Source organism: Suillus paluster (assembly GCF_016628075.1).
Source record: "Suillus paluster strain FC165 chromosome Unknown EDB91scaffold_10, whole genome shotgun sequence".
NCBI lineage: Eukaryota > Fungi > Basidiomycota > Agaricomycetes > Boletales > Suillaceae > Suillus > Suillus paluster.
Window position 1 is genome coordinate 755,236 of NW_024537570.1, and position 21,761 is coordinate 776,996.

General features: G+C 48.3%; 11 protein-coding genes across 11 annotated transcripts; 1 reads left to right on the top strand and 10 right to left on the bottom strand.

The window, feature by feature from the left end:
* Positions 1–133: 133 nt before the first annotated feature.
* Positions 134–1,649, bottom strand: EDB91DRAFT_1235845 (ubiquitin-related domain-containing protein; the record flags this gene model as incomplete). Its single annotated transcript, XM_041321374.1, has 10 exons — positions 134–151; positions 214–277; positions 342–426; positions 480–746; positions 805–874; positions 931–971; positions 997–1,072; positions 1,132–1,236; positions 1,292–1,524; positions 1,592–1,649. 10 exons carry the CDS (start codon positions 1,647–1,649, stop codon positions 134–136), a joined length of 1,017 nt encoding a protein of 338 aa, XP_041180513.1.
* A 44-nt stretch (positions 1,650–1,693) lies between these two features.
* On the bottom strand, positions 1,694–4,241 carry EDB91DRAFT_1115736 (uncharacterized protein). The gene is made up of 3 exons (XM_041317942.1): positions 3,916–4,241; positions 2,686–3,859; positions 1,694–2,585 (listed from the first exon to the last, which is right to left on the bottom strand). Exons 2-3 carry the CDS (start codon positions 3,816–3,818, stop codon positions 2,183–2,185), a joined length of 1,536 nt encoding a protein of 511 aa, XP_041180514.1. The 5' UTR covers positions 3,819–3,859; positions 3,916–4,241; the 3' UTR covers positions 1,694–2,182.
* A 329-nt stretch (positions 4,242–4,570) lies between these two features.
* EDB91DRAFT_1115738 (uncharacterized protein) lies at positions 4,571–6,309 on the bottom strand. Its single transcript, XM_041317943.1, has 4 exons — positions 5,898–6,309; positions 5,771–5,830; positions 4,681–5,711; positions 4,571–4,606 (listed from the first exon to the last, which is right to left on the bottom strand). The coding sequence occupies exons 1-3, from the start codon at positions 6,189–6,191 to the stop codon at positions 4,947–4,949; spliced, it is 1,119 nt and encodes a 372-aa protein (XP_041180515.1). The 5' UTR covers positions 6,192–6,309; the 3' UTR covers positions 4,571–4,606; positions 4,681–4,946.
* Positions 6,310–6,364: 55 nt separating this feature from the next.
* EDB91DRAFT_1235848 (uncharacterized protein) lies at positions 6,365–7,855 on the top strand (the record flags this gene model as incomplete). Its single annotated transcript, XM_041321375.1, is given in 11 exon segments — positions 6,365–6,517; positions 6,555–6,656; positions 6,712–6,921; positions 6,970–7,053; positions 7,106–7,114; positions 7,134–7,231; positions 7,279–7,297; positions 7,353–7,433; positions 7,491–7,575; positions 7,629–7,662; positions 7,711–7,855. The coding sequence occupies 11 exon segments, from the start codon at positions 6,365–6,367 to the stop codon at positions 7,853–7,855; spliced, it is 1,020 nt and encodes a 339-aa protein (XP_041180516.1).
* A 301-nt stretch (positions 7,856–8,156) lies between these two features.
* EDB91DRAFT_52224 (uncharacterized protein) lies at positions 8,157–10,027 on the bottom strand. Its single transcript, XM_041327569.1, has 13 exons — positions 9,942–10,027; positions 9,849–9,881; positions 9,770–9,793; positions 9,701–9,715; positions 9,600–9,638; positions 9,517–9,545; positions 9,451–9,464; positions 9,368–9,394; positions 9,140–9,199; positions 8,947–9,087; positions 8,672–8,891; positions 8,571–8,619; positions 8,157–8,520 (listed from the first exon to the last, which is right to left on the bottom strand). The coding sequence occupies exons 2-13, from the start codon at positions 9,855–9,857 to the stop codon at positions 8,326–8,328; spliced, it is 822 nt and encodes a 273-aa protein (XP_041180517.1). The 5' UTR covers positions 9,858–9,881; positions 9,942–10,027; the 3' UTR covers positions 8,157–8,325.
* A 1,511-nt stretch (positions 10,028–11,538) lies between these two features.
* EDB91DRAFT_52386 (uncharacterized protein) lies at positions 11,539–12,444 on the bottom strand. Its single transcript, XM_041327575.1, has 3 exons — positions 12,065–12,444; positions 11,958–12,006; positions 11,539–11,908 (listed from the first exon to the last, which is right to left on the bottom strand). Exons 1-3 carry the CDS (start codon positions 12,229–12,231, stop codon positions 11,618–11,620), a joined length of 507 nt encoding a protein of 168 aa, XP_041180518.1. The 5' UTR covers positions 12,232–12,444; the 3' UTR covers positions 11,539–11,617.
* A 319-nt stretch (positions 12,445–12,763) lies between these two features.
* Positions 12,764–13,709, bottom strand: EDB91DRAFT_1115779 (uncharacterized protein). The gene is made up of 9 exons (XM_041317944.1): positions 13,585–13,709; positions 13,425–13,515; positions 13,304–13,359; positions 13,221–13,253; positions 13,151–13,170; positions 13,082–13,096; positions 12,982–13,020; positions 12,833–12,927; positions 12,764–12,784 (listed from the first exon to the last, which is right to left on the bottom strand). The coding sequence occupies exons 3-8, from the start codon at positions 13,353–13,355 to the stop codon at positions 12,847–12,849; spliced, it is 240 nt and encodes a 79-aa protein (XP_041180519.1). The 5' UTR covers positions 13,356–13,359; positions 13,425–13,515; positions 13,585–13,709; the 3' UTR covers positions 12,764–12,784; positions 12,833–12,846.
* Positions 13,710–13,931: 222 nt separating this feature from the next.
* On the bottom strand, positions 13,932–15,258 carry EDB91DRAFT_52433 (uncharacterized protein). The gene is made up of 3 exons (XM_041327578.1): positions 14,350–15,258; positions 14,285–14,292; positions 13,932–14,228 (listed from the first exon to the last, which is right to left on the bottom strand). Exons 1-3 carry the CDS (start codon positions 14,947–14,949, stop codon positions 14,222–14,224), a joined length of 615 nt encoding a protein of 204 aa, XP_041180520.1. The 5' UTR covers positions 14,950–15,258; the 3' UTR covers positions 13,932–14,221.
* A 91-nt stretch (positions 15,259–15,349) lies between these two features.
* EDB91DRAFT_52462 (uncharacterized protein) lies at positions 15,350–17,016 on the bottom strand. The gene is made up of 3 exons (XM_041327579.1): positions 16,886–17,016; positions 16,808–16,828; positions 15,350–16,757 (listed from the first exon to the last, which is right to left on the bottom strand). Exons 1-3 carry the CDS (start codon positions 16,973–16,975, stop codon positions 15,528–15,530), a joined length of 1,341 nt encoding a protein of 446 aa, XP_041180521.1. The 5' UTR covers positions 16,976–17,016; the 3' UTR covers positions 15,350–15,527.
* Positions 17,017–17,021: 5 nt separating this feature from the next.
* EDB91DRAFT_1115791 (uncharacterized protein) lies at positions 17,022–18,007 on the bottom strand. Its single transcript, XM_041317945.1, has 4 exons — positions 17,918–18,007; positions 17,643–17,862; positions 17,541–17,589; positions 17,022–17,490 (listed from the first exon to the last, which is right to left on the bottom strand). Exons 2-4 carry the CDS (start codon positions 17,852–17,854, stop codon positions 17,296–17,298), a joined length of 456 nt encoding a protein of 151 aa, XP_041180522.1. The 5' UTR covers positions 17,855–17,862; positions 17,918–18,007; the 3' UTR covers positions 17,022–17,295.
* A 1,854-nt stretch (positions 18,008–19,861) lies between these two features.
* On the bottom strand, positions 19,862–21,754 carry EDB91DRAFT_52491 (uncharacterized protein). Its single transcript, XM_041327582.1, has 3 exons — positions 21,291–21,754; positions 21,207–21,233; positions 19,862–21,157 (listed from the first exon to the last, which is right to left on the bottom strand). The coding sequence occupies exons 1-3, from the start codon at positions 21,459–21,461 to the stop codon at positions 19,937–19,939; spliced, it is 1,419 nt and encodes a 472-aa protein (XP_041180523.1). The 5' UTR covers positions 21,462–21,754; the 3' UTR covers positions 19,862–19,936.
* Between the last annotated feature and the right edge of the window lie 7 nt (positions 21,755–21,761).

The following is a 21,761-nucleotide window of genomic DNA, read 5'->3' on the forward strand; positions in this document are numbered from 1 at the left end:
ATCCCTTGACTGTGATATACCCAGGTAAATTCATTGAGGTAGTGTACAACTGCATGGCTCCTTCCAGCTTGGTCTCCAATATCCACAACCCGTAAATCTCACAGTCATTCTAGGCCGCAGCCGATATTTCGCCTTAAGACGCAATGAGGACCTGTAAAACCAATATACGCCATGATGTCATAATCCCGTGCGTCGCATAAGATAAGTACGTACCGCTGACGGCGTCAAGCCAAGTTCTCTCAGCGTTTTGCTAAAGTGTTCGCGCGAGAAAGTTTTCCTGTTGGAAATTCATAAATCCTTAGTGCTGGATATGACGTTGCAGAAACAAAGGGCTGACTGACCTGGGGAAATGCTGGGCAAAGGTGACTGTCTCCACGTCGACAGAGAGAGTTTGGGCAGCCAAAAATTCAGCGACTTCACGTAACGCTTGCAAACATCTCATTTACAAGACAGTTATGCAGGGCAGTGATGGCACATACTTGCGTCACTCGGCAGGGTAGTCGTGTAAGGGGCTCCCCCAGTTGCCATACGGATTTGGAGACGGGTGTCTTTGAAGTCCTTTCCGGTTGTACCGCTGGACGAGGACGCTGTCGCCGACGGAGCGGTTGACGCACTGGCTGCTGCGTCAACGATGACCTGGCCTTCACGTAAAGCTTTCTCCCTTGCAGCCTTTTCGGCGCGAGCTTTCTTATCAGCCTCAATCTGGGCCTTTACTGCGGCCTTGGCTTTGGCATCCTCAAGCTTCTCTACAAGCGTGCGGTTAGATCGGATAGATACGTATGAAACCATGCTCGTGGCAATTACCTCTACGCTTCTGCTCAGCTTCTTTCACGAGTTCCTTGGCCTTCATCTCATCTTTGAGTTTGCCGATGTCCTTGTTTGAGTTAAAGTTTCGAAAAATCCAAAACGTCACGGCGTAACTAAACTTACCTTACCAGACTTACGACGAATAGCTTCATTCGCAAGTGCTTCTTTGGCGTCCTGTTGAGCCTTTACGCCATCGCTTTGCAGCTATTTTTTGTCGCAGGTCAGCCAACTTCTGCTGCCTCTCTTCCTCCGTAAGTGGCTTTATCTGAGAGGTCATCTGGGGTGAGAAATACGGCACATCACCACGCGCCACGGGGTACAGACCTCTTCGGTAGACTCCTCGAACTGATCATGACCGCTCTTCTCGGCATGGTAATTGGCCAGCGCCGTATTCTTAAATACTTTACCGCATTCTGAGCATTTGATACTCTAATAAGTGAGTGTATTGGAGATGCCTTCGGAGCCGCAGCTGTAATGGGCGTACCTTGGCCTCCGCCTCTTCAGCTGTGCTCGATGCACCAGCTTTAGTCCCCATCAAGCGCCGTAGGGCATCTTCATCCTCATCATCGACATCGACCTCCATAGTAGGCTGCTCCGCACTGCCTGATGCACTCGTAGGAGCAGCAGCGCTCGGATCTGGAACAGGCTTTCCTTCGTTCTCCAGAATATGGTCCATGGCAGGCTGCAAACCGCGATTGCTGGTCGCTCTCAGTGCCCCTGCGTATAACGCGTCCACGGTGGCACTTCAATCAGTCAGGGAAGGTGGACACAAGAGAATACGAACAGTCGACACGGGCTGGGTCGAAGCCCATGCTGAGTAGTGTTTCCTTATCGCCAGCCATCACAATCGTTGAGATATGTACTCGAAGCTTTGAGGAATTTGGGACGTAAAGGAGGTCACTACGTTGCTCCTTCTTGACCACTTCCCATATTTGGACTTAACTTTTGAGTGGCGTTCCCGATCCGATGAGCTGATCCTTAGACCTGAACCTTGTTCGGTCACTAACTAGTTCTTTCAGTTCAGCCTCACGAAGACATCACTAGATATGAGATTGGACTATAGATTGATCACGTTCTTCCAGGATACTAAGTTGCTGTTTTAAGTCAGGCTCAGACCACGAAAAGATCAGAAACAAATACTAGAATTACGTGTGTAGTACACTTAAGTAACATATCCATACATACATATGCAAGAAAGCACGACGCAAAGCAAGATCGCGAAGTTCTACAGCAGTTCTAGCCATATAACCACTAGCGCTACAGCATCATAACAAAACAAACAAACAAGCACAGCAAGATACAACATCAGCGTTAAGCAAGCGTTCGAATCGAATTTAATAAACAGAGAGAATGAAGAAAAGTACAATTGACTCGCTCAGTGGACCGTGCACTCCGCTCCCTCCTTTTTGGAGGATTTGAATAGGCTCATCATATTGAGCCTTGATGACTTCTTCGCGAGGGTTTTCTTGGAGGGAAGACTGAGCGAGCTGCCGTTTGAGGGGAGGTTGAGTGCGCGCGTGGCTAGTTTGCTACGGTTGTCTCTGGTCATGGCTGGAGTAGCAGGGGTAGCAGGAACAGGAGGCTCGAACGAAGACGCAAGGAAGTCTTTGCGGATGCGCTCAGCGTCCACAGGAGAGTTTGACGGCCGCTTGAGTCCGGGGCTGGGAGGGCTCAGCGTCAGTGGTGCAGGGCGTCTGCGCGCCTTGCCCTTGGGCATAGCGACACCACTTGCAAACGTCGATGCTGTAAACCTGGGGCTCTTGGGTGATGCGGAACCCCTGGTGAAGGCAACGTTCACAAGGAAGTCGGGCTTGCGGAGGTGCTTCGCAGCGCGCCGAGGGCGGGAGGGGAGTGCTAGGACGGACATGGCTGGCTTACGAGTAGGTAAGGGGTGCAAGAGCACTTCCGAAGACAGCGAGATCATCGGTGTCGAGGTGGTCAGTGGGTTGGACAATGTAGCGTGGATCCAAGTCAGAGTCTTGGGTAGAGACACTGCCGCGACGCTCTTCGTCGGCGAGGATGGCGGAGGGCGATTTGTCGCCACCAAAAGTAACCCACTGAAGGTCACCCATGCCGTGAGCGGCACCATCCTCGCCACCAGCAAGGAGATGGGCATACTCCCATTCTTCTTCCTGATCCCACCAGATACCGCCTTGACCGTCACGGTAGACATCACCAACACCGGCAGCGCCGGCTTTAGCCTGAGCCTCCATGACCCGCTTGATGTTAGACTCCATGCTGCCACCATCAACAAACTGCATAAGGGCGAGCTCGTTGGCAAGGGGCGCAGGGCGCATGGCAGCGTATTTCGCCTTCTTGCGCTTAACCACGGCGGCAGATGACGCTGCTGCCTTGGCCTTCATCTTCGTAGGAGACGAAGGCGCGGCGGACTTGGATCTGCCGCGGGACTTAAGAACAGACAAGGAACGGAAGCGGCTAAGCCCGCGAGGTTTGCGCGTCGGCGATTCGGGCACGGGTGGTATGGGGATTTGCTTTCCAGCCTCAGTAGTGCGAGTCTTGACCGCGATGGGAAGCGTCGCGGTTATAGGAGTGTTAGGGAACTGCAAAAATACAGAGGTATAACCGACAGACGTGAGGTCAGCTTTAAAATTCTGGATCAAGGGAGTTGCGGCGGGATAGGCAGTGGCAGGGGTGTCTAAAATGTTCAGGAAGGAGCCTGATGAGACACGAATAGACGTAATGGATGTTTTGCGACCGCGACCGATCGAGGGACGACGGAGGGGAGAAAGGGGAGAGCGTGGAGAAAGAGAAGCAGGGGATCCTGGCTGGACGTGGGCCGCCCAAGCGGCGATCGTGGAAAAAGTATTTGAGCGGCGGCGGGTAGGTGCTGCTTGAGGAGCAACTACCTGGGCACACGAAGGCAGGGAAGGTAGGGGCTGCGTAGGACGCTTTTTGGGGGGCGGGGGGTAAGCCAGGAAGGCGTACTTCGGGGGACAGTCTGCTTTAATAGCAATATCCTGTGGCACAGCCTGTAACTGAATAGAAGACATGGAACGGGTATGCGGTATATGGACGGAAGTACCCGTGTATTCTGTGTAGGGCGCACATGAATTTTTCGTGTTCGAGAACGAAAGACACGGCACTTACAAGCAGGTGACAAAGGACGGTCAGGGAACGTGGTCAACGGAGACAAAAAAAAATTAGCGATACAGTGAGCACAAAGCAGATGATCTATGCCGGATAGGATACAGTTGAGAGAGTTGCAGAGAATTATTATTATAAAGATGAAAAGAGATGCAGAAGTTGGATTGATAGTAGTGATGCAGTAGCAGACGCGAGACTAGCTCAACGATGTGGGATTGACAACTTCAGGCGTCTGCTTTTGAGGGATTACCTGGACAAAAGGCTATAGGCCACGAAGACTAGAGCCACCATTTAGACAATAGTTTTAAGGCGTGGTATGATAAAGCGCTGGCTCATGTTGTACAAACTCGGACCTACAACAAGAAATCTCTTCATTGTCTTCAAGGACCCCATAAACTCTGTTCACACCGGCTATTTCCGTCCCTCATTGTCCTCCAAACTTGACTTCACTGCATTTGATCCTCCTGGACGTGGTCAATGCAAATCAGTTTGCGTTTCATAACCTTTGGCAGGCCGCTGCAGTAGCATATCAACGAGTCTCCTTGATCCTTCACGTTCGCGAACTACAGTGATCGGGGTCTCTCCTAATACAACACTTTCCCAACTAGGCAGTGCAGAAAACGCCTCGGAGGCACTTAGGGAAATCAAGCTGTTGACTAGTAACTGACTGGTCAGAAGAGAAACAATTGGAAAGGTGAAAGATGCACGTCGCTGTGTTTTTTTTTGCTATTCTGACACAACCGTGCTTGACTTCCCATCGCTACCTAGCATTTTTCCACAGCCTTGTTTAGCTGCCAGCGCATACTATGACTCACCCAACACACCCAGTGACAGTAAATGATTGCCGTTAAACTGGAGCCGTGCCCAACCTTATACATAGCCCTACGAATGCAATTGATGACAATACAACAGAAGAGGTGATGTACATTGCTTGGTATACACGTGCACGTTATTTTCATCAGAATCTGTCAATGCAGCTCATGAGATCAGTCCCCTATCAGCACTTCCTCCCGTTTAATCTCCATCGCTTCCCTCTATGACCCGCGGCCACGTCCTCTGAAACCCTTCCCGACATTGATAATGCCCGCTCTTCCACGAGGGGGCACACCCCTCGGTGCAGCGCCAATTTCTGCAGACGATTGAGAGGAGTGAGGCGCACCAATCTGTGCGTTATGGGATCCAGCACGAGGAACCACGGTTGCAATCCTCGCTCTGCCTCTACCGCCTCTTGGACCGAAAGCGTGAGGATTGAATTTGCTGACCTGTGGATTGTGCATCTCTGGATGAACGAATCCCCCATTCTTTCCACCTCTCCCGAACCGTATAGACGGTGGGACCAACGAGAGAGAGTTTATCGAGTTTGCCAACTTGTCTACGTCACAGTCAGCTGCGGTCTGCGCTGCCCCACTTCCTCGCCGGGGTGGAGAGTGGACGGCTCGTGTGATGGGTATTTCCTCAAGCTCTTGATGGTGGCGTATTTTTGGAGTTGCTTCTCCGTTCTGTTCGTCTTCGCTGCTGGACTCTTCATCTTCGCCTTCATTGCTATCTTCATCCTCATCCTCATCAACAACCATTTCATCATCTTCCGAGTCCTTCTGCTCGTTTTTGTTATCTCTTGGCTTCCAGGTTCCTCTGATCATGCTGGCGCCCTCTCCCCAGCGTTTAAGTAGACCACCCACACCTTTGTTTGTCACAGCGAAAAAGTACTCTTTTGGGTATGAGTGTGCTTGAATAAGATGTAATCGACGTGCTTTGGGCGTCTGAAATAAACGAGGACATGATACCAGATGGCAAGCAAACTGTAAGACGGTTGAGGAGGTGAGATGATGTAGGACGACTGTAGTAAAGCAGAACGCACGATTTTCTCCCCTCTATCTTTTCGCACAGCAGAAAGTGGATCATGGCACTCTGTTTGATGCTATCAATCATCGATAATCGATGTCAGCGCATTCGCAGACGACCCCACTTATGCGTAGTTCACTCACCAGCTCCAGCAACCTCGCATCGGGAAACACGAACCCACACCCCTTCTGCTCACACACTTGCGCATGGTACTTGCCATAATGCGCCTCCAGATCCCTCGAGTTCGCGATCGGTGTCGGGCGGTTGTGCGGCGGATTGCATGTTGGTGGTAGTGTGCACAGCAAATGGCGATCCCCCGATGCCTCCTGTCGGCTAGACTTATACATTGGTTCAGTTTCTGGCGATAGCGATGTAGATTGAGATGGAGGCGATAATCGTGAATTCGAAAGCGTCCGCTGGCGTTTGTTGGAGGACATTTGCACCACTTTACGTCTTCCCCACCTCGTTGCACGCACCAGGAGAATGTCGCCCGATCAGGAAGGAGACGCCGCGGAGATCGAAATTGATGTGTCACGCGGCCGTGACGTGGTGTTCGGTCACATTTCTTTCCCCTCCTCATTCACAGCTGAGCCCCGTTCAGCGTCTTTCAATGTCGTCAAAACGCAAATGGGACCAGGCTGCCCCCGAAACAACTCCTTCAGAATCTGACCATCCTGTAAAGGCGCCAAAAACCGACGAGGGGAAGACTGCTTCGGAGGCTGCGGCCGCTGCCGCTGCTATTGCATGCCAAAATTGCAGCTCAGTTTAGTGCTGGTGGAGGCATTGCCGGGAGCATACAGATCGGACAGAAGGACCCGCATGATGGAGACTTTACCCATGACATTGATATCAATGATGTCCGGAACCGGTATATGTTGACAAAAGGCTCTACACAGACCGAGGTGCGTATTTCGAACGGTGGTTACATGTCCAGTCATTTTCTAATCTCCCAAGTAGATTCACGAGGAAACGGGCGCATCAGTTAGTACCAAGGGTGTGTGGTATCCGGATCGATCAAAGGCGACGGAGAAAGACCCCCCACTATACCTTCATCTTTCGGCTTCAAACAAGGAAATGTTGCAGAGGGCAATTGACAAGGTTAACGACCTAATATCAATTGACCTCGGTCCCCTAGTAGAGGACAAGAAGGATCGATTACGCGAAAAGGTTGTGCAATTGTTCTGATAATTCACTGTTGGCTTATACCCTTCCCAGCGTAAATGGCCGGAAGAGAAATTACCCGTTGCCCTCGAGACTATCCGCAATTTCAACGTTCGTGCCAAAGTTGTTGGGCCGCAGGTACGTCTGAACTTCCATTGTGTCGAACGTTTAAAGACTGGTGCTCGGCAAGGGAATGTTTGTGAAATACATCCAACAAGAAACCTAGTACGCGTGTACAGATAAAGGGTCAAGGTTCAGGCTTCGTAGAACAGGAAACTGGGCGGGAGTCAGATGAGCCTATGCACATACACATCACGTGAGGTTTCATGCCTTCGACGACTCATATGACTAACACTTGAGCAGCGGACCAGATGAAAATCAAGTAGCACGCGCCTAAAGTTCTCACAGAAGACCTGCTCGAAGTTGTACGCTCTGAGCATGCCAAAGCTCAGTCAGCAATGATGCAGCAACAAATGGAGTTGCACCAAGCACAAATGCAATTTGCACAGTACCCGATGGTACGTCCAGTTCTACCTCTTATATACGATAGTTTTGCAGCCTACATCGATTCATAGGGTGGGTACGGTGCCCCACCACCTGCACCTGAAAATGCACCTCCACCGCCACCACCTGGAGAGCAGCCTCCCCCGCCGCCAGATGGTAGTGCACCTCAACCACCGTATCCTGGTGCACCACCAACCCCGGCGCCCCAGGGGCAGAGACCCAAGACGCATATGCAGCATACTGGTAATCCTTCTTCAAATATTCTCCCGTATTGTCCTAACATGATGGTAGGGCACAATATGGCTACGATGTTAACTCAGAGCAGTTTAAGGAGTGGGCTGCGAGTCAGCAAGCGCAGTATTATCAAGCATACGCTGGGCAAACAGCGCCCGCACCAAGTGACCCTGCTCCTCCGCCGCCGCCACAGCCTGCATAGGAGGCTGTTTTATTTCATGCTTTCAATATGTAGCGATCGTACCTTGCTTTATATTTGTGTATCTTCGGTTGGTGCATTTCAGACTCGTCAACGTATCCCTTCATCTTGTGTAGGTATTGTGCAAACAAGCTGATCGCATATCATCAGCGAAGATAGAAGGGCAGTTAAGCTATAGGTGTGACGACAAGGGATGATTTGGTCTACATTCTACAAAATAAGGTATGACTACCATTTCTATCAGGGTGATGAAAGTTGTAAGTTATTCGCATATGTAGACACCTCACTCGCTGCTCGATCGATTTTTTCTTCCAGCATGCCAAACTTATATGACGACGGAGTCCATCTTTGGATTCCGATCTTTGGTTCGATGCTCTGCCAGTGTAGTCACTTCCAGTCGTAGTGCTTGTCCTAGGTCCTGGTTAATTCCACCACTGCCCTCACAGACACCTCTAGGCTGCAGCATGTCAAATTTATACGACGACAGAGTCCATCTCGTGCTGCTCGAACCTCATTGGCGAAGTCAAGCACACACAATCTGCAAACGTCGTGCTGACATGTAAGCACCCGTCGTGGGCATGCGTGTCCCAAATACTGATGATAAGACGGGGCGCGAGAATAAAGGGCGCGGTATCGTTGAAGAGCTCTGAGAGACTCATCGCCGGCGTCTGAATGTATGTGTTAACTGATCTCTGTAGAATCTTGGGGGGTATCATACCGGAATGTCCGCCCATAATAGCACCAATAAGACTTGGTTTGTCAAATTCCTAGCGAGATTTGATCAATACTTTCAGAACCCAGCAGACGAAGGGAACTTACAGGACAAAGTAAATGATATGATATCTGACGATCATTATCATATAGGTATTAGGCCTCATTCCCCTCCGTTCTTTGAGGTGTCTCATGAGGATGGCAGCTGCGAGAACAACTAGCACAATATCAAAGCACACGATGGGGATAGAAGTATAGATCGCAGGCATGGGCCCCATGTGGAAGGAAAGGGTGCAGTACTTGGCGCTCGAAGTTACTATTTCTTTCACTGTGCAATGAGGCGGGGTCAGCTTGCAGCCAATTCGATCAGAGTAAAAATTCACCCGAAAACACGCTGGGTCGACTGTACAGATAGATGTCTGTCCCTATCGAGAGGGCGACGATAGGCAAGAACAATCCCACTAAAATATAAAGCAGGAGCTTGGATTGATTGCATATAGCATAAAGACGCCAGATGAGAATGGCTGCGGAAGAAATTTTGTTACGCGTAACGAGGTAGGAAAGATTATAACTTACCTTCCGCAAAGCAAAAATACACTGAAAAGCCCCATTCAATTAGAACCACAAGATCGTAGCCTGTTCCGATTACATGATGAGCGAATGTGCTCCAGGTTAAAGGCGATATACTCGCAGCTAAATAAGAGAACGATAACTGTCGAGACTTAGCTGTAAAAGGAACTTGGAACGTACGGCTGAAACATCGATCAAGCCAAAACTCTTCAGAGATGGAATGTGTGGATACACTCACTGATTCAGGCATATACAACAAACCTCCCCCTAGAGCTAGTTAGTTAATGATGGCTCGGGTTGGCGTAGCAGTCACATACAACAGCCGCACAGCCTAGTGTCAGTGTCAAGATGCATATGCATCGTGCAGGAAAACGACGACCTACAGTCCAAGGAAAAGACCGAAATATCGAACCTAGGGTAGTAAAAAAAGTAAAACACGACTAATAAGCACCTTGGCGAAACTCACAACAAGGTACAGGCATGACATCAGTGACCACGGTCTTTTCTAGACATTCAGTCAGGTTCCGGGACTGGCATCATTGTGCAAATATGGGGTTGGATACTGACCCAGACATACTGAACCTACACCGATATAACCATAAGTATTCGACTGACAGAAGAGAAGTCCTTTATTACCTCCTTGTCCAACAGGAGAACTAGCTTTTTTTTTCGCTCAGCGGCAGTGCAAAGTTTACTCAGGCTACAGGATACTAACGATACTCATAGCACATCAAGGTAATGGTTGGCACTGGAACCAATGTTCAGTATGATGGTTCGTTCACAAATCGGTTATAGGAACGTGACGAACCGGACACATAGTTATTCCAGCGGAGACCAGCGACAAGTTCTTGTTCTGACATAACAGCGTGCAGACCAAACTTGAGAAACCGAGGAGGATGATTGATGGGCCGCAGATCACTGATGCGTACTGATGTACGATAGTTATAAGGCGCAGACTTTCCTTGTGTCATGAGGGCTGTGGTGGTTGAATGAAAATTCTACGACATGGTAACGAGTTTTCCCGAACTTTTGTTTATTAGGGGGGATCCGGATTTGTGCCTGTTGGGAGCGGGCCCGAACTTGCTGATGCATGTCACGAACTGCTGTTTTCAACAGTTAGCTGTGAATCAATAGATATGATAGCCGAATTCACGAGAGTGGCTGTTACATTCCTCATGACTCGTACGTCATGCTGTCGCGGCGAACGTTATTCTACCTTGTTCCTCGGGTAGCGGGAGCGCCTTGGTAGCCTGGGGAACGTGTAATGAAGTTATCAATTAGCGCCCGACTGATAGACATGGCTACGCCACCTTCGAGAGAGTAGAAACAAGGCTGAGGACGACGACAAGATCAGCAACTCTACTTTATATTCACAGGAACATACAAAGCTTGGTCCTTGGACAGGGGTAATGATTGGAACTATTATTCAGAAATTTAATCAAGGTCCCGATTTACCGCCGAAGGTACAGGGCCATTGATAGATAAGTTATGTCGGACAAAACGCAACTTTAACTCATGCCCACAAAAGTACGTCTGACTAGATAAATGTAGCTGTAGGTGGACCAACGTCGAAAAAAAGTTTTCCGCAGTGAATCATATGTGCTGCATTTGTTTGAGTGAGAAATACCTCTAACTTAGAATATAAGCTCTTTCCCCAGAATCAACGAAGTGTGCGGTAGGGGCATGGAGGCAATGAGTAATCACTAATCGGCATACTGCGTCAGGGTAATCCAGGAGCAGTCTTACCGCAGGAGGCGCGGTCTTCTTTTTATTAGCCTTAGCAAGGGAGATTCAGATCAAGCACATACTGCTGCGGACCTTGGTGTTGATTGAAGTTCATCATGGAATGAGGACGCCCAGCATATAAAAGTACATATTGCAATGATAGCCGCAGGGGAGGAACGCGTGTGACAGTTATGGTCTTATGAATGGGCGTTATGGTCTCCGTGTAACAGTCATGGTCTTATGCGGGGGTCCTGGCGCAGTGATTGGAGTCCTGGTCTTAGGGTAGTCCTCCGCATGTCGTAGTCGGTACCTCCTCGATAGATAGAGCCGCCGCCTCCCACCTTCGAGGTTTGGCCTGGATTTCCCCTAGCAGTCCGTGCCCGGTCCAGGGCGTGTTTAGACAACTTGAGAGTCGAGACGCATGAGGTGTTATGAGATGGTATAGGGTGGTGCACACGCACACCGTCAGCGGAATATTCTTGACGGGACCATGATCTGGGTGTGACTTCGATTGAAAGTTGAGATGATGAGCTGAGATTATGTAATTGCGTCCGTCAGCCACGCCGAAACGTTGGAAAGTGTGTGCCCCGATAACAAAATTCGGCGCATTGATTCACGTCGAGGTCAACTTCACCGGAGTCAAACTTACGAAGTTCTGAGGCCTTTTCTTGATCATTTTACCATGTGTCACTAAATATTGAAATGTATCATGATTTCGCTCGCATGTCTCAACTGCGGAACTTTTCTTCGTTCGATGCTCTATGTACTGCCGATACTGCGATGGCTAAATGCGGTCGTACCGTCGTAGTGCTTGTCGGGGGTTGATTCCACCACTACTTCTAGATCCCAGTATGCCAAATTTATACAGAGTCTATCTCGTGCTGCTCGAACCTCATTGTCGAAGCCAAGCACACACAATCCGCAAACGTCGTGCTGACATGTAAACAATTGTCGTGGGCATGCGTATCCCAAATACTGATGATGAGGCGGGGTGCAAGAATATATGGCGCGGTATCGGTGAAGAACGCGGCGAGCTTGCATTGCCCCCGTCTGTGAAAGTGTACGTTAGCTAACGTCTAGAATATTGGGAATATCATACCGGAGTATGAGCCCATAATAGCACCACTGAGATTTGGTTTATCAAATTCCTGGCGAGATTTCGATTAATACTTTCATAACCAAATATTTAGACGAGGTGGAACTTACAGGACAAAGTACATGATATGATATCGGACGATCATAACCACATAGGGATTAGGCTTCATTTTGATTTCTCTCTGTTCTTTAAGGTGTCTCACTAGGGTGGCAGCCGCGAGAACGACTAGGAAGATATCGTAGCACACAATGGGGATGGAAGTATAGATCGCAGGCATAGGCCCAATAGTTGAAGGAAAAGGTACAGTACTTGATGGTCGGAGTTATTATTTCTTTTACTATGCAACGAGACAACGTCAGCTTGCAGTCAATTCGATGCGAGCGAAAATTCACCCGAGAACACGTTGGGTCGGCTATATAAATATATGTCTGTCCCTATCAAGAGAGCGACGATAGGCAAGAATGACCCCACTAGAACATAAAGTAGGAGCTTGGATCGGTTGTATAGTGCGTAAAGACGCCAGATAAGAATGGCTGCGGATAAAAAAATCGGTGCGCACAATCATATGCCGAATGCATGGCTTACCTTCTGCAAAGCAAAAATACACAGAAGCACCCCATTCCAATAAAATAACAAGATCGTAGCCTATTGCACGATGAGTGAATGGGATTCAGTTGACGTTGATTATACTTACAGCTGTATGAGAGGTCGACAACTGTCGAGACTGTGAAACAAACTTGTGACGTACGACTTAAACATGGGTCAATCTAGAACACTCTAAAAGTGCATGGATGCACTCACTGATTCAGGCATATACAACAGACCTCCCCCTAGCGCTAGTCAGAGAATGATAGCTCGATCGGCATGGCGTTACATACAGCAGCCCCAAAACCTAGCATCGTTTTTTTACATGCAATATGAAGAACACAACCACCACGACGTACAATGCAAGGAAAAGACCAAAATATCGAACCTGGTATAGCAGAAAATGAAGAATCATGAAGCACCTTGGTAGTGCGGTGCTCACAACGAGGTAAAGGCATGACATCACCGACCACGACCGTTGCTAGAAACCCAGTCAGTCTCCGGGCTGGTATCATTGTGCAGACATGGGGATGGACACTGACCCAGAAATACTGAACCTACGCCGATCATAATAGTGAGTACTCGACCACCAGAAATGAAATCATTATCACCTCCTTGTCCAACAGAAGAACTAAATAATATTTTGCTCAGCGGGAGTACAAAATATCGAAGGCTACTGACGGTAATCATAGGATATCAGGGTTAAGGTTGCTACTGGAACCAATGTTCAGCACGATGATTCGTTGAAAAAGAAGTTGCCGAACCAGATGTGCCGTCAATCCAGCGAAGATAGACGACAGCTTCGTCTTCCGACATGACACTGAATGAGAGTTCGAAGAGAATGAGCGATGCTGGAATGGCTTATAAGGTGTCGAGTTTCCTTGCCTCGTGATCGCATCGCGAGGGCTGTGGCGTTTGCATTCGTACAGTGCACCAGGAACTAGACGGGGCGAATATTGTACGGGATGGTGCCGAGCTTTCATTTTTGTTGATATCACAGGCCTCTGTTATCGATAGTCAGCTATCAACGAATAGAACGACTTACATCCAAATTCAGGACTAACAAGAATAGCTGTTACATCTTGGCTACATTCCTCGTTACTCGTACGTCATGCCTGTTATTTTTTATCTTGTTCCGTAGTAAGAGCGCCTTGGTAGCTTAGAGGACGCTGAATGAAGTCTTATCTATTGAAGTCGAACCTTGATATAAGCGCTTGTCGTTAACGTTCATCATGATACAGCAGTCCTTGATCTCCTGATAGACATGGTCCAAGTCGCCTTCGAGGGAGCAGAGGTCTGAGGACAACGGGAAGATCAGCAAAAACCTCTATCATAATGCAGTCACGAGAACATACACTTCATCTTTGAACAAGGGTAATGGTTGGAATTGTTTGTCCAGAAATTCAGTCCAGGTCCCAGTTTACCGCTGAAGGTGTCACAAGGGCCTTCTACTTACTTCTATCGGCTAGCGCGTAACCTTAACTTGTGTCCACAAAGAAAGAAAAACTTTCGTCATGGGGTATGTTTGACTAGACAAGCGTAATTGCAGGTGATCCAACGTTGAAACGACGTCAGCGGAATCATCTGCGCCGGATTTTTTCGAGTGAAATATCCTTAACTCACAATCTATTAAGCTTGTCCATGAGAATCGCCGAAGTGTGTGGTACGCACGGTGGCAGTGATCAATCACTAAACGAAGGCGGTTGGCATGCTGTGTCAAGATAATCCAGGCGTAACAATCTTACCCCTGTACCTGCAGGAGGCGCTGTCTTCGTTCTATCAATCTTAACAAGGGATATCAAGTACATACCGGCGGACTTCGGTGCCAGTTGAAGGGCAACGTTGAATGACGACGCCCGGCATGTAAGGTACATGTCACAATGGTAGCAGGGCAACAACGCGAGAAGCCGAGTGTGACAGAATTCTTATGAACGGGTGTGCAAATGAAGACGTGTTTTGGACAACTCGATAGTAGTGGCGGAATATTCGATGGACAATGACTTTTATGTGCTTCCTGGATAGAGGACCATATATTCGATTCGTATTCACGAGGGTCCATTCGCCGGTTCTGGGGGAAGTGTCCGGTAATCCAGATCCCAGCAACGAAGTTGTGATGTTTTACCACACCATGATATCTCCCGTTAACACGGAAAACGCTATTCCCATTCATGTGATGAGATGGAGCCGGAGATGGAGATGGAGCCGTATGGAGCAAGAAGCGCGAGAAGGATGAGAAACTTGGCAGGGAAACATACCTCCCCTCACTCGTGCGTGCCGCAGCACGATCGATCCGATGTGCTAGGACTCGATGCGTCTGAATAGTACCAGTTGCTTGCTGAGACAGCGGGCACGGTCGAGACCGAGGCTGATGCATAATGTTGCAGAAGACGTCAGTGGGCCCGTAACTCATGTGCTAGAGAGGGATGAGCACGACTGAGAGTGCACACAATACCGATCTCGAGGCTGAAAATTATCCTGTATCCTCGAAATCTGCAATTCCCCACCCGCGCTGTTACCCTTCCCCGCGGTTTCGTCTACGTTGCGCGAACGACTGATTTCCCGGCTGGAGAAAGTCCCATGCAGGTCTTCTTGCGCTCTTTCCCCTCTTTGACCACAAGGACGGGTGGTGGACAGGACAGCTTGTTGGATTTCGAAGATGCACCGAAAGTAAAGGTAATGCATCGCAGGAGTCTCAAAGTGGTGCCTGGATGATGGTGATGCCGCCGGTGAGATGGAGGGAACATCAAACTTTAAATTTATTTAAAGATAAGGAAAAAACGGTGAATAGTCACTCAGACCTCAAGCTTCAAGCTTGCTCTGTCGTAAAGCGCAAAGATGTAAGTATGAGTGATACACAATCGACTTGGAATTAGCTATCATCATAAAATGCGCCCTGGCTCTAGAGAGTGCGGTATCTACACATGTGCAATGCTTCCTACTGCCAGCCCAGTATCATTATCCCAATACAGTAAGTGTAACGACCGAGTTTTATTCAAAGGATGAATAACTGTGATCCAGTACTACTTCGAGAGAAGGAATAAGGACAACGTATTCCGCACGCTGCTCATCTGTTATCCCCACTCCTCTGCCTAGAAGCAGGCGCTCCAGGGGACACTTTGACCGTGCCAAGAATGCCTTGAATTGGGTATGAGGCCATGTTTGGATGAATAGAGCTTCAAACACCCGTAAATTGGGAAGTGATAGAGCATCGAACAGGCCAGATAAACAACGAGTGTTCGCGTAGTCAAAATTGATGCGCAAGGATCGAATTTCGGTGTGCGTGAATGGCTCCAAGGTTTGCGCCCAGCCGAATTCTGCGTGAACTGTTAACGAAGAGAGGTTGGGACATAGCTGGAGAAAGTGGAGGAATGCCTTCGGATGAGGCATGGAAATCTCGACATTTGTCAGGTGGGCCAATACGGGATGCAAAGAAGAAAATTCCTCGACGTCGAACAACAACCCCGTAACTTTGAGACTGCGCAGAGTGGAGGGCAGTCGCGAGATAGATTGTGCAATGGATAGAATACTAATGGCAAGATCGATCTCTATGAATATGTTCACCTCCTGAAGTGCTGGGAGGTCTTTTGGAAGGTCTTGTAACAAAAGCAAATTTGAAGTTTGGTCTGTTCCTTCGAGAAAATAGACAGAGAGAGACGAGATTTGATTGAGGTAAGGCTGGAAAAGGTTTCGTAGCCCAGTCAAGTTATTTGCGAAGCAGTCGAATGCCAACGAGAGTGGGCATCCTCGCGATCGCTTGAGCCATGACTCATAGAAGACAGCTGCCCGCTGCCAGTCACCGTCGTCAACCACACACAACCTGCACCATAAACTGGGCAAGCCCACAGCGACCTCCCTCCATCGTCGGCATATTTCGGTCAACAGCATGGGAGCTTCTAGTCTTGATGGGTACAAGCAATCGACGTTTGGGATACATTGGTCAAAAACTTGGGATAGGACTTCAGTTGGCAAGCGCCAGAGAGGTGATGCGAGTCCCTTGTACGCATTCATGGACTGGGTGATCCTGTCCTTTTTTTCGACGAGTTGCTGATGAAGATTTTTTATACCATCCATCACGGTTTCCAGCCCAGAGATCTCGTGCAAAACTGTGTCCAACTGCTGCTGGCGCTCGATGATGGTAGCACTGATACTTTGGTTTTTGTGCATGTTAGACTGATCGGTATTGGGGAATCTGGAGAATGGGGTTTCAAGGTCTGGAATCTGGTTATGGTCAATAAAGTAGCCGCCCGATAATATCGGAATAGACATACGAGTACTCGTGCATGTGCGAGCTAAAGGTAAGTGCTTAATATTCTCGGATGCGAGTGCCTATGAAACTGAGCACTTACGATGTTTTCAAGCGCATCAATGATATCCGAGACTGGTGAAATCTTGACTTCTGAGTTGGCTGTTGTCTCCTGAACCTCAATTGTCTGCATATTGTTTGCTGACGCCAACTGGAGAAGCTTGGACGTACTAGTAGACGAACTTGAAGTCCACTCCCACGGTACCAACACACAAGCTTGTCATCCAGCAAGATTCTTCCAGTGTCTGCCCTTTCTGCAGTTTCAATGAGTATAATTATGTTTATCAGATGTCACATATGATGATGTTGTATAGCTGTACAGTCGTAGAGCCTGGTACTGTGATGTAAGTTTTCCATTTTTTCCTTCTCAACCTTTTTCCTTGGCACGCGTGCCATATCCAGCGTTACGGTTTACCGTGACTACTAACCAAGACAGACCCCAACATGCCAAATTCATGCGACGGCAGAGTCCATCTCGTTCTGCTCGACGTTCGGTGGCGGAGTCCAACATGCACAATCCGCGAATGTCGTGCTGACATGTACACAGTTGTCGTGGGCATGCGTATCCCAAATACTGATGATGAGACGGGGCGCAAGAATAAATGGCGCAGTATCGTTGAAGAGCTCTGTGAGACTCATCACCTCCGTCTGGAAAGTGCGCGTTAGCTGATCTCTGTAAAATCTTGGGAGTGTCATACCGGAATATGAGCCCATAATATCACCAATAAGATTTGGTTCGTCAAATTTCTAGCGAGATTTGATCAATGCTTCCAGAACCTACTAGACGAAGGGGAACTTACAGGACGAAGTATATGACATGATATCGGACAATCAATACCATGTAGGTATTAGGTCTTATTCCCCTCCGTTCTTTAATGTGTCTAACGAGGATGACACCCGCAAGAACGACTAGGAAGATATCATAGCACACAATGGGGATGGAAGTATAGATCGCAGGCATAGGCCCAATGTTGAAGGAAAAGGTACAGTACTTGGTGGTCGGAGTCATCATTTCTTTGACTATGCAACGAGACGGGGTCAGCATGCAGCCAATTCGATCAGAGTAAAAATTCACCCGAGAACACATTGGGTCGACTATATAAATATATGTCTGTCCCTATCGAAAGAGCGACGATAGGTAAGAATGACCCCACTAGAACATAAACCATGAGCCTGGATTGGCTGCACAGCGCGTAAAGACGCCAAATAAGAATGGCTGCAAATAAAAGATCGGTACGCACAATCATATGCCGAATGCATGGCTTACCTTCCGCAAAGCAAAAATACACAGAAGCGCCCCATTCCATTAAAACAAGAAGATCGTAACCTATTGCACGATGAGCGAATGTGGTTCGGTTGAAGATGTTGATTATACTTACAGCTGAATGAGAGGTCAACAACTGTCGAGACTGTGAAACAAACTTGCGACGCACGGCTTAAACATGGGTCGATTTAGAACACTCTGAAAATTGAATGCATGGATGCACTCACTGATTCAGGCATATACAACAGACCTCCCCCTAGCGCTAGTCAGAGAATGATCGCTCAATTGGCATAGCGTTACATACAGAAGCACCAAAGCCTAGCGTCAGCGATTAACATGCGATTTCAAGGACACAACCACCACGACATACAGTGCAAGGGAAAGACCAAAATATCGAACCTGGTATAGCAGAAAATGAAGAATCATGAAGCACCCTGGTAGCGCGGAGCTCACAACGAGGTAAAGGCATGACATCACCGACCACGATCGTTTCTAGAAACTCAGTCAGTCTCCGGGCTGGTATCATTGTGCAGACGTGGGGATGGACACTGACCCAGACATACTGAACCTACGCCGACCATAATAGTGAGTACTCGACTACCAGAAATGAAATCATTATCACCTCCTTGTCCAACAGAAGAACTAAATAATATTTTGCTCAGTGGGAGTACACGGATATCGAAGGCTACTGACGGTATTCATAGGACATCAGGGTTAAGGCTGCTACTGGAACCAATATTCAGCACGATTATTCGTTGAAGAATCGATTAAAAGAGGCTGACGAACCAGATACGTTGTTATTCCAGCGAAGACCAGTGACAGCTTCTTGTTCCGACATAACACTGCAGATGGAATGGAGAATTTGAATGGATGAACGATGCTGGAATGACTTATAAGGCACGGAATTTCCTTGCCTCGTGAAGGCTGTGGTGTTAATCCTCGTACAGTGCACCGGTGACTAAAAAATTGTACGAGATGGTACCGAGGTATACCGCATTTCCTGTCGATACCACGAGTTGCTATTCTCAATAGTTAGCTATCAGCGAATAGATATCACACCGTGGAGAACGGCTGTCATATTGGCGTGGCCCTCCACCATTCGCACGTTATGCTGTCGTGGCGAGGTTTTCGACCTTCTTCCGCAGGTGGTAACACCGCCTTGATAGGTTGGGATGGTGGAATGAAGTCTTATCCATCAGCGGCGGACTTTTGTCTAGGCGCTTGTTATTAACACCCGCACAGCAACCTTGATCTCATGGTAGACGTGGCCCCTCCTCCTCGGAAGCAGAAATTCGGCTGAAGACGACGGGAAGATTAACAAAGACCTCCATCTTAGTACATTCACGGGAACACGTACTCAGTCTTTGAACAGGGGCAATGATTATCCAGAAATTCAGTCCAGGTCCCAGTTTGCCACCGAAGGTGTGACAGGGTTATCGATGGACTACTTAATTCTATCAGCTAGCCCATAGCCCTAACTCGTGTTCACAAAAAAAAATCTTCATGAGGTATGTTTCGAAGGATTACACAAGCGTCATTGCAGGACCAACGTTGAAACGAAGCTGCTGGCGGTGCCGGTGAACCATCTGCACTGGATTTGAGTGAGAAATATATCTAACTTACAAATTTACAACCTATCAAGCTTTTTTTACGCATGGTATCAGTGATCAATCACTGAACGAAAGCGCTTGGCATGAGGCGTCAGGATAATCCACCGCCAACACTAAGTGTAACATGTGACTGTCGAATTGATTGCATTAGTACAGTATCATCATAAAACGCGTACCAGCCCAATGCCATCATCGCCAAATACAGTGCAACAACTGAGGCCTAAAAAATACTTTGCACGGGATCCAATACTATTACTGCGACGGAAGGAAAAAGGTCAACATATTCCGCCCGCTGCTCATCCGCCATCATCTTTATACCACCAAAAGCCAGGCGCTCCAGGGGACACTTTGACCGTGCCAAGAATGCCTTGAACTTTTTATGAGGCCATTTTTCTATATAGCGAACTTCAAGCACCCGTAAATTGGGGAGTGATAGAGCACCGAATAGGTCAGATAAAGAGCGTGTTTGCTCAGAGTTAAAATCGATGCGCAATGATTGGATTTCGGTGTGGGTGAATGGCTCCAAGGTTTGTACCAGGTCGAATTTTGCGCGAACTTTTAACGAGGAGAGACTGGGACATAACTGGAGCAAGCGGAGGAATGCATTCGGATGACGTATTGAGATCTCGACATTTGTCAGATGGAACCATAAGGGATCCAAAGACGATAAATTCCGGGCGTCGAACAACAACCCCACGACCTTGAGACTGCGCATAGTGGAGGGCAGTTGCGAGATAGATTGTGTAACGGATAGAATGTCAAGCTCAAGCGCGAAATCTATCTTTATGGCCAGCTCCCGGAGTGCCGGAAGGTCTTCTAACAAAAGGTCTGTTTCGTCTGTTTCGCCTGAAAAGTAGATAGATAGAGACGAAATTTGATTGATGTAAGGCTGGAAAAGGCTTCGTAGCTCGGTCAAGTCATTTGCGTAGCAGTCGAGTTCTAACGAGATCGGACATCCTCGCGATCGCTTGAGCCATAAGTCGTGGCAGAAAGTTCCGTCCTGCCAGTTACCGTCGTCGTCCACCTCCACATATAACCTGCGCCATAAACTTGGCACACCCACAGCAACCTCCCTCCAACGTCTGCATATTCCGGTCAAAAGCATGGGAGCGTGTTCCATTGATGGGGACAACAAGCGACTGTCCTCCGGGAGGCAGTGGTCAAAAATTTGGGATAGGACTTCAGTTGGTAAGCGCCGGACAGGCGATACTAGTCCCTTGTACACATTCATGGACTGGGTGATCTTGTCCTTTTTTTCGACGAGTTGGTGATGAAGATCTTTCATACCATCCATCACGGTTTCCAGCCCAGAGATCTCGTGCAAAACTGCATCCAGCTGCTGCTGGTGCTTGGTGATGGTAGCGCTGATGCTCTGATCTTTGTGCATGGCTAACTGATCGGTGTCGGGGAGTTTGGAGTGTGGAGTTTCAAGGTCTGGAATCTGATTATTGTCATTAACATAGCCGTCCGGTATATTGGAATAGACATACGATATCGATTTCTCGTGAACGTGCGAGCTAAACGTGAGTGCTTATTATTCTCCGATGCGATTGCCTATGAAACTGAGTGCTTACGATATTTGCCAGCGCACCGATGATATCCGAGACTAGTGAGAGTTTGACTTCCGAATTGGCTGTCGCGATGTCTTCGATTGTCTGCATGTTGTTTGCTAATACAAATTCGAAGAGAATAACTCTCCTCACAGCCGTTGGCCACCAACAGAGCACAGGACGTAAACACGCCATAATAGTGTGATACTGAATTGAGTACTTGGTTCACTCACAATTATAGTGAAATTGTGATATGTACATCCGTGCATAGCGCCTTTGTAGGTGATAGCATCACTGATCACTTGGAAGTTGGTGGATACCTACTTTCCAGGCCACAGGGTGAAGCCCCCAACCAAGTTGTGACCTGCGACAATATATTTTGACGGCACCACATACGGTGAAGAAGGTAGGAGTTACTGAACAGCGGTGCCCTCTGGAAATCCAGCTGCGTCACTCAGAAACTGTCAATGAAAGGAAAGACGAATGGAAGAGATT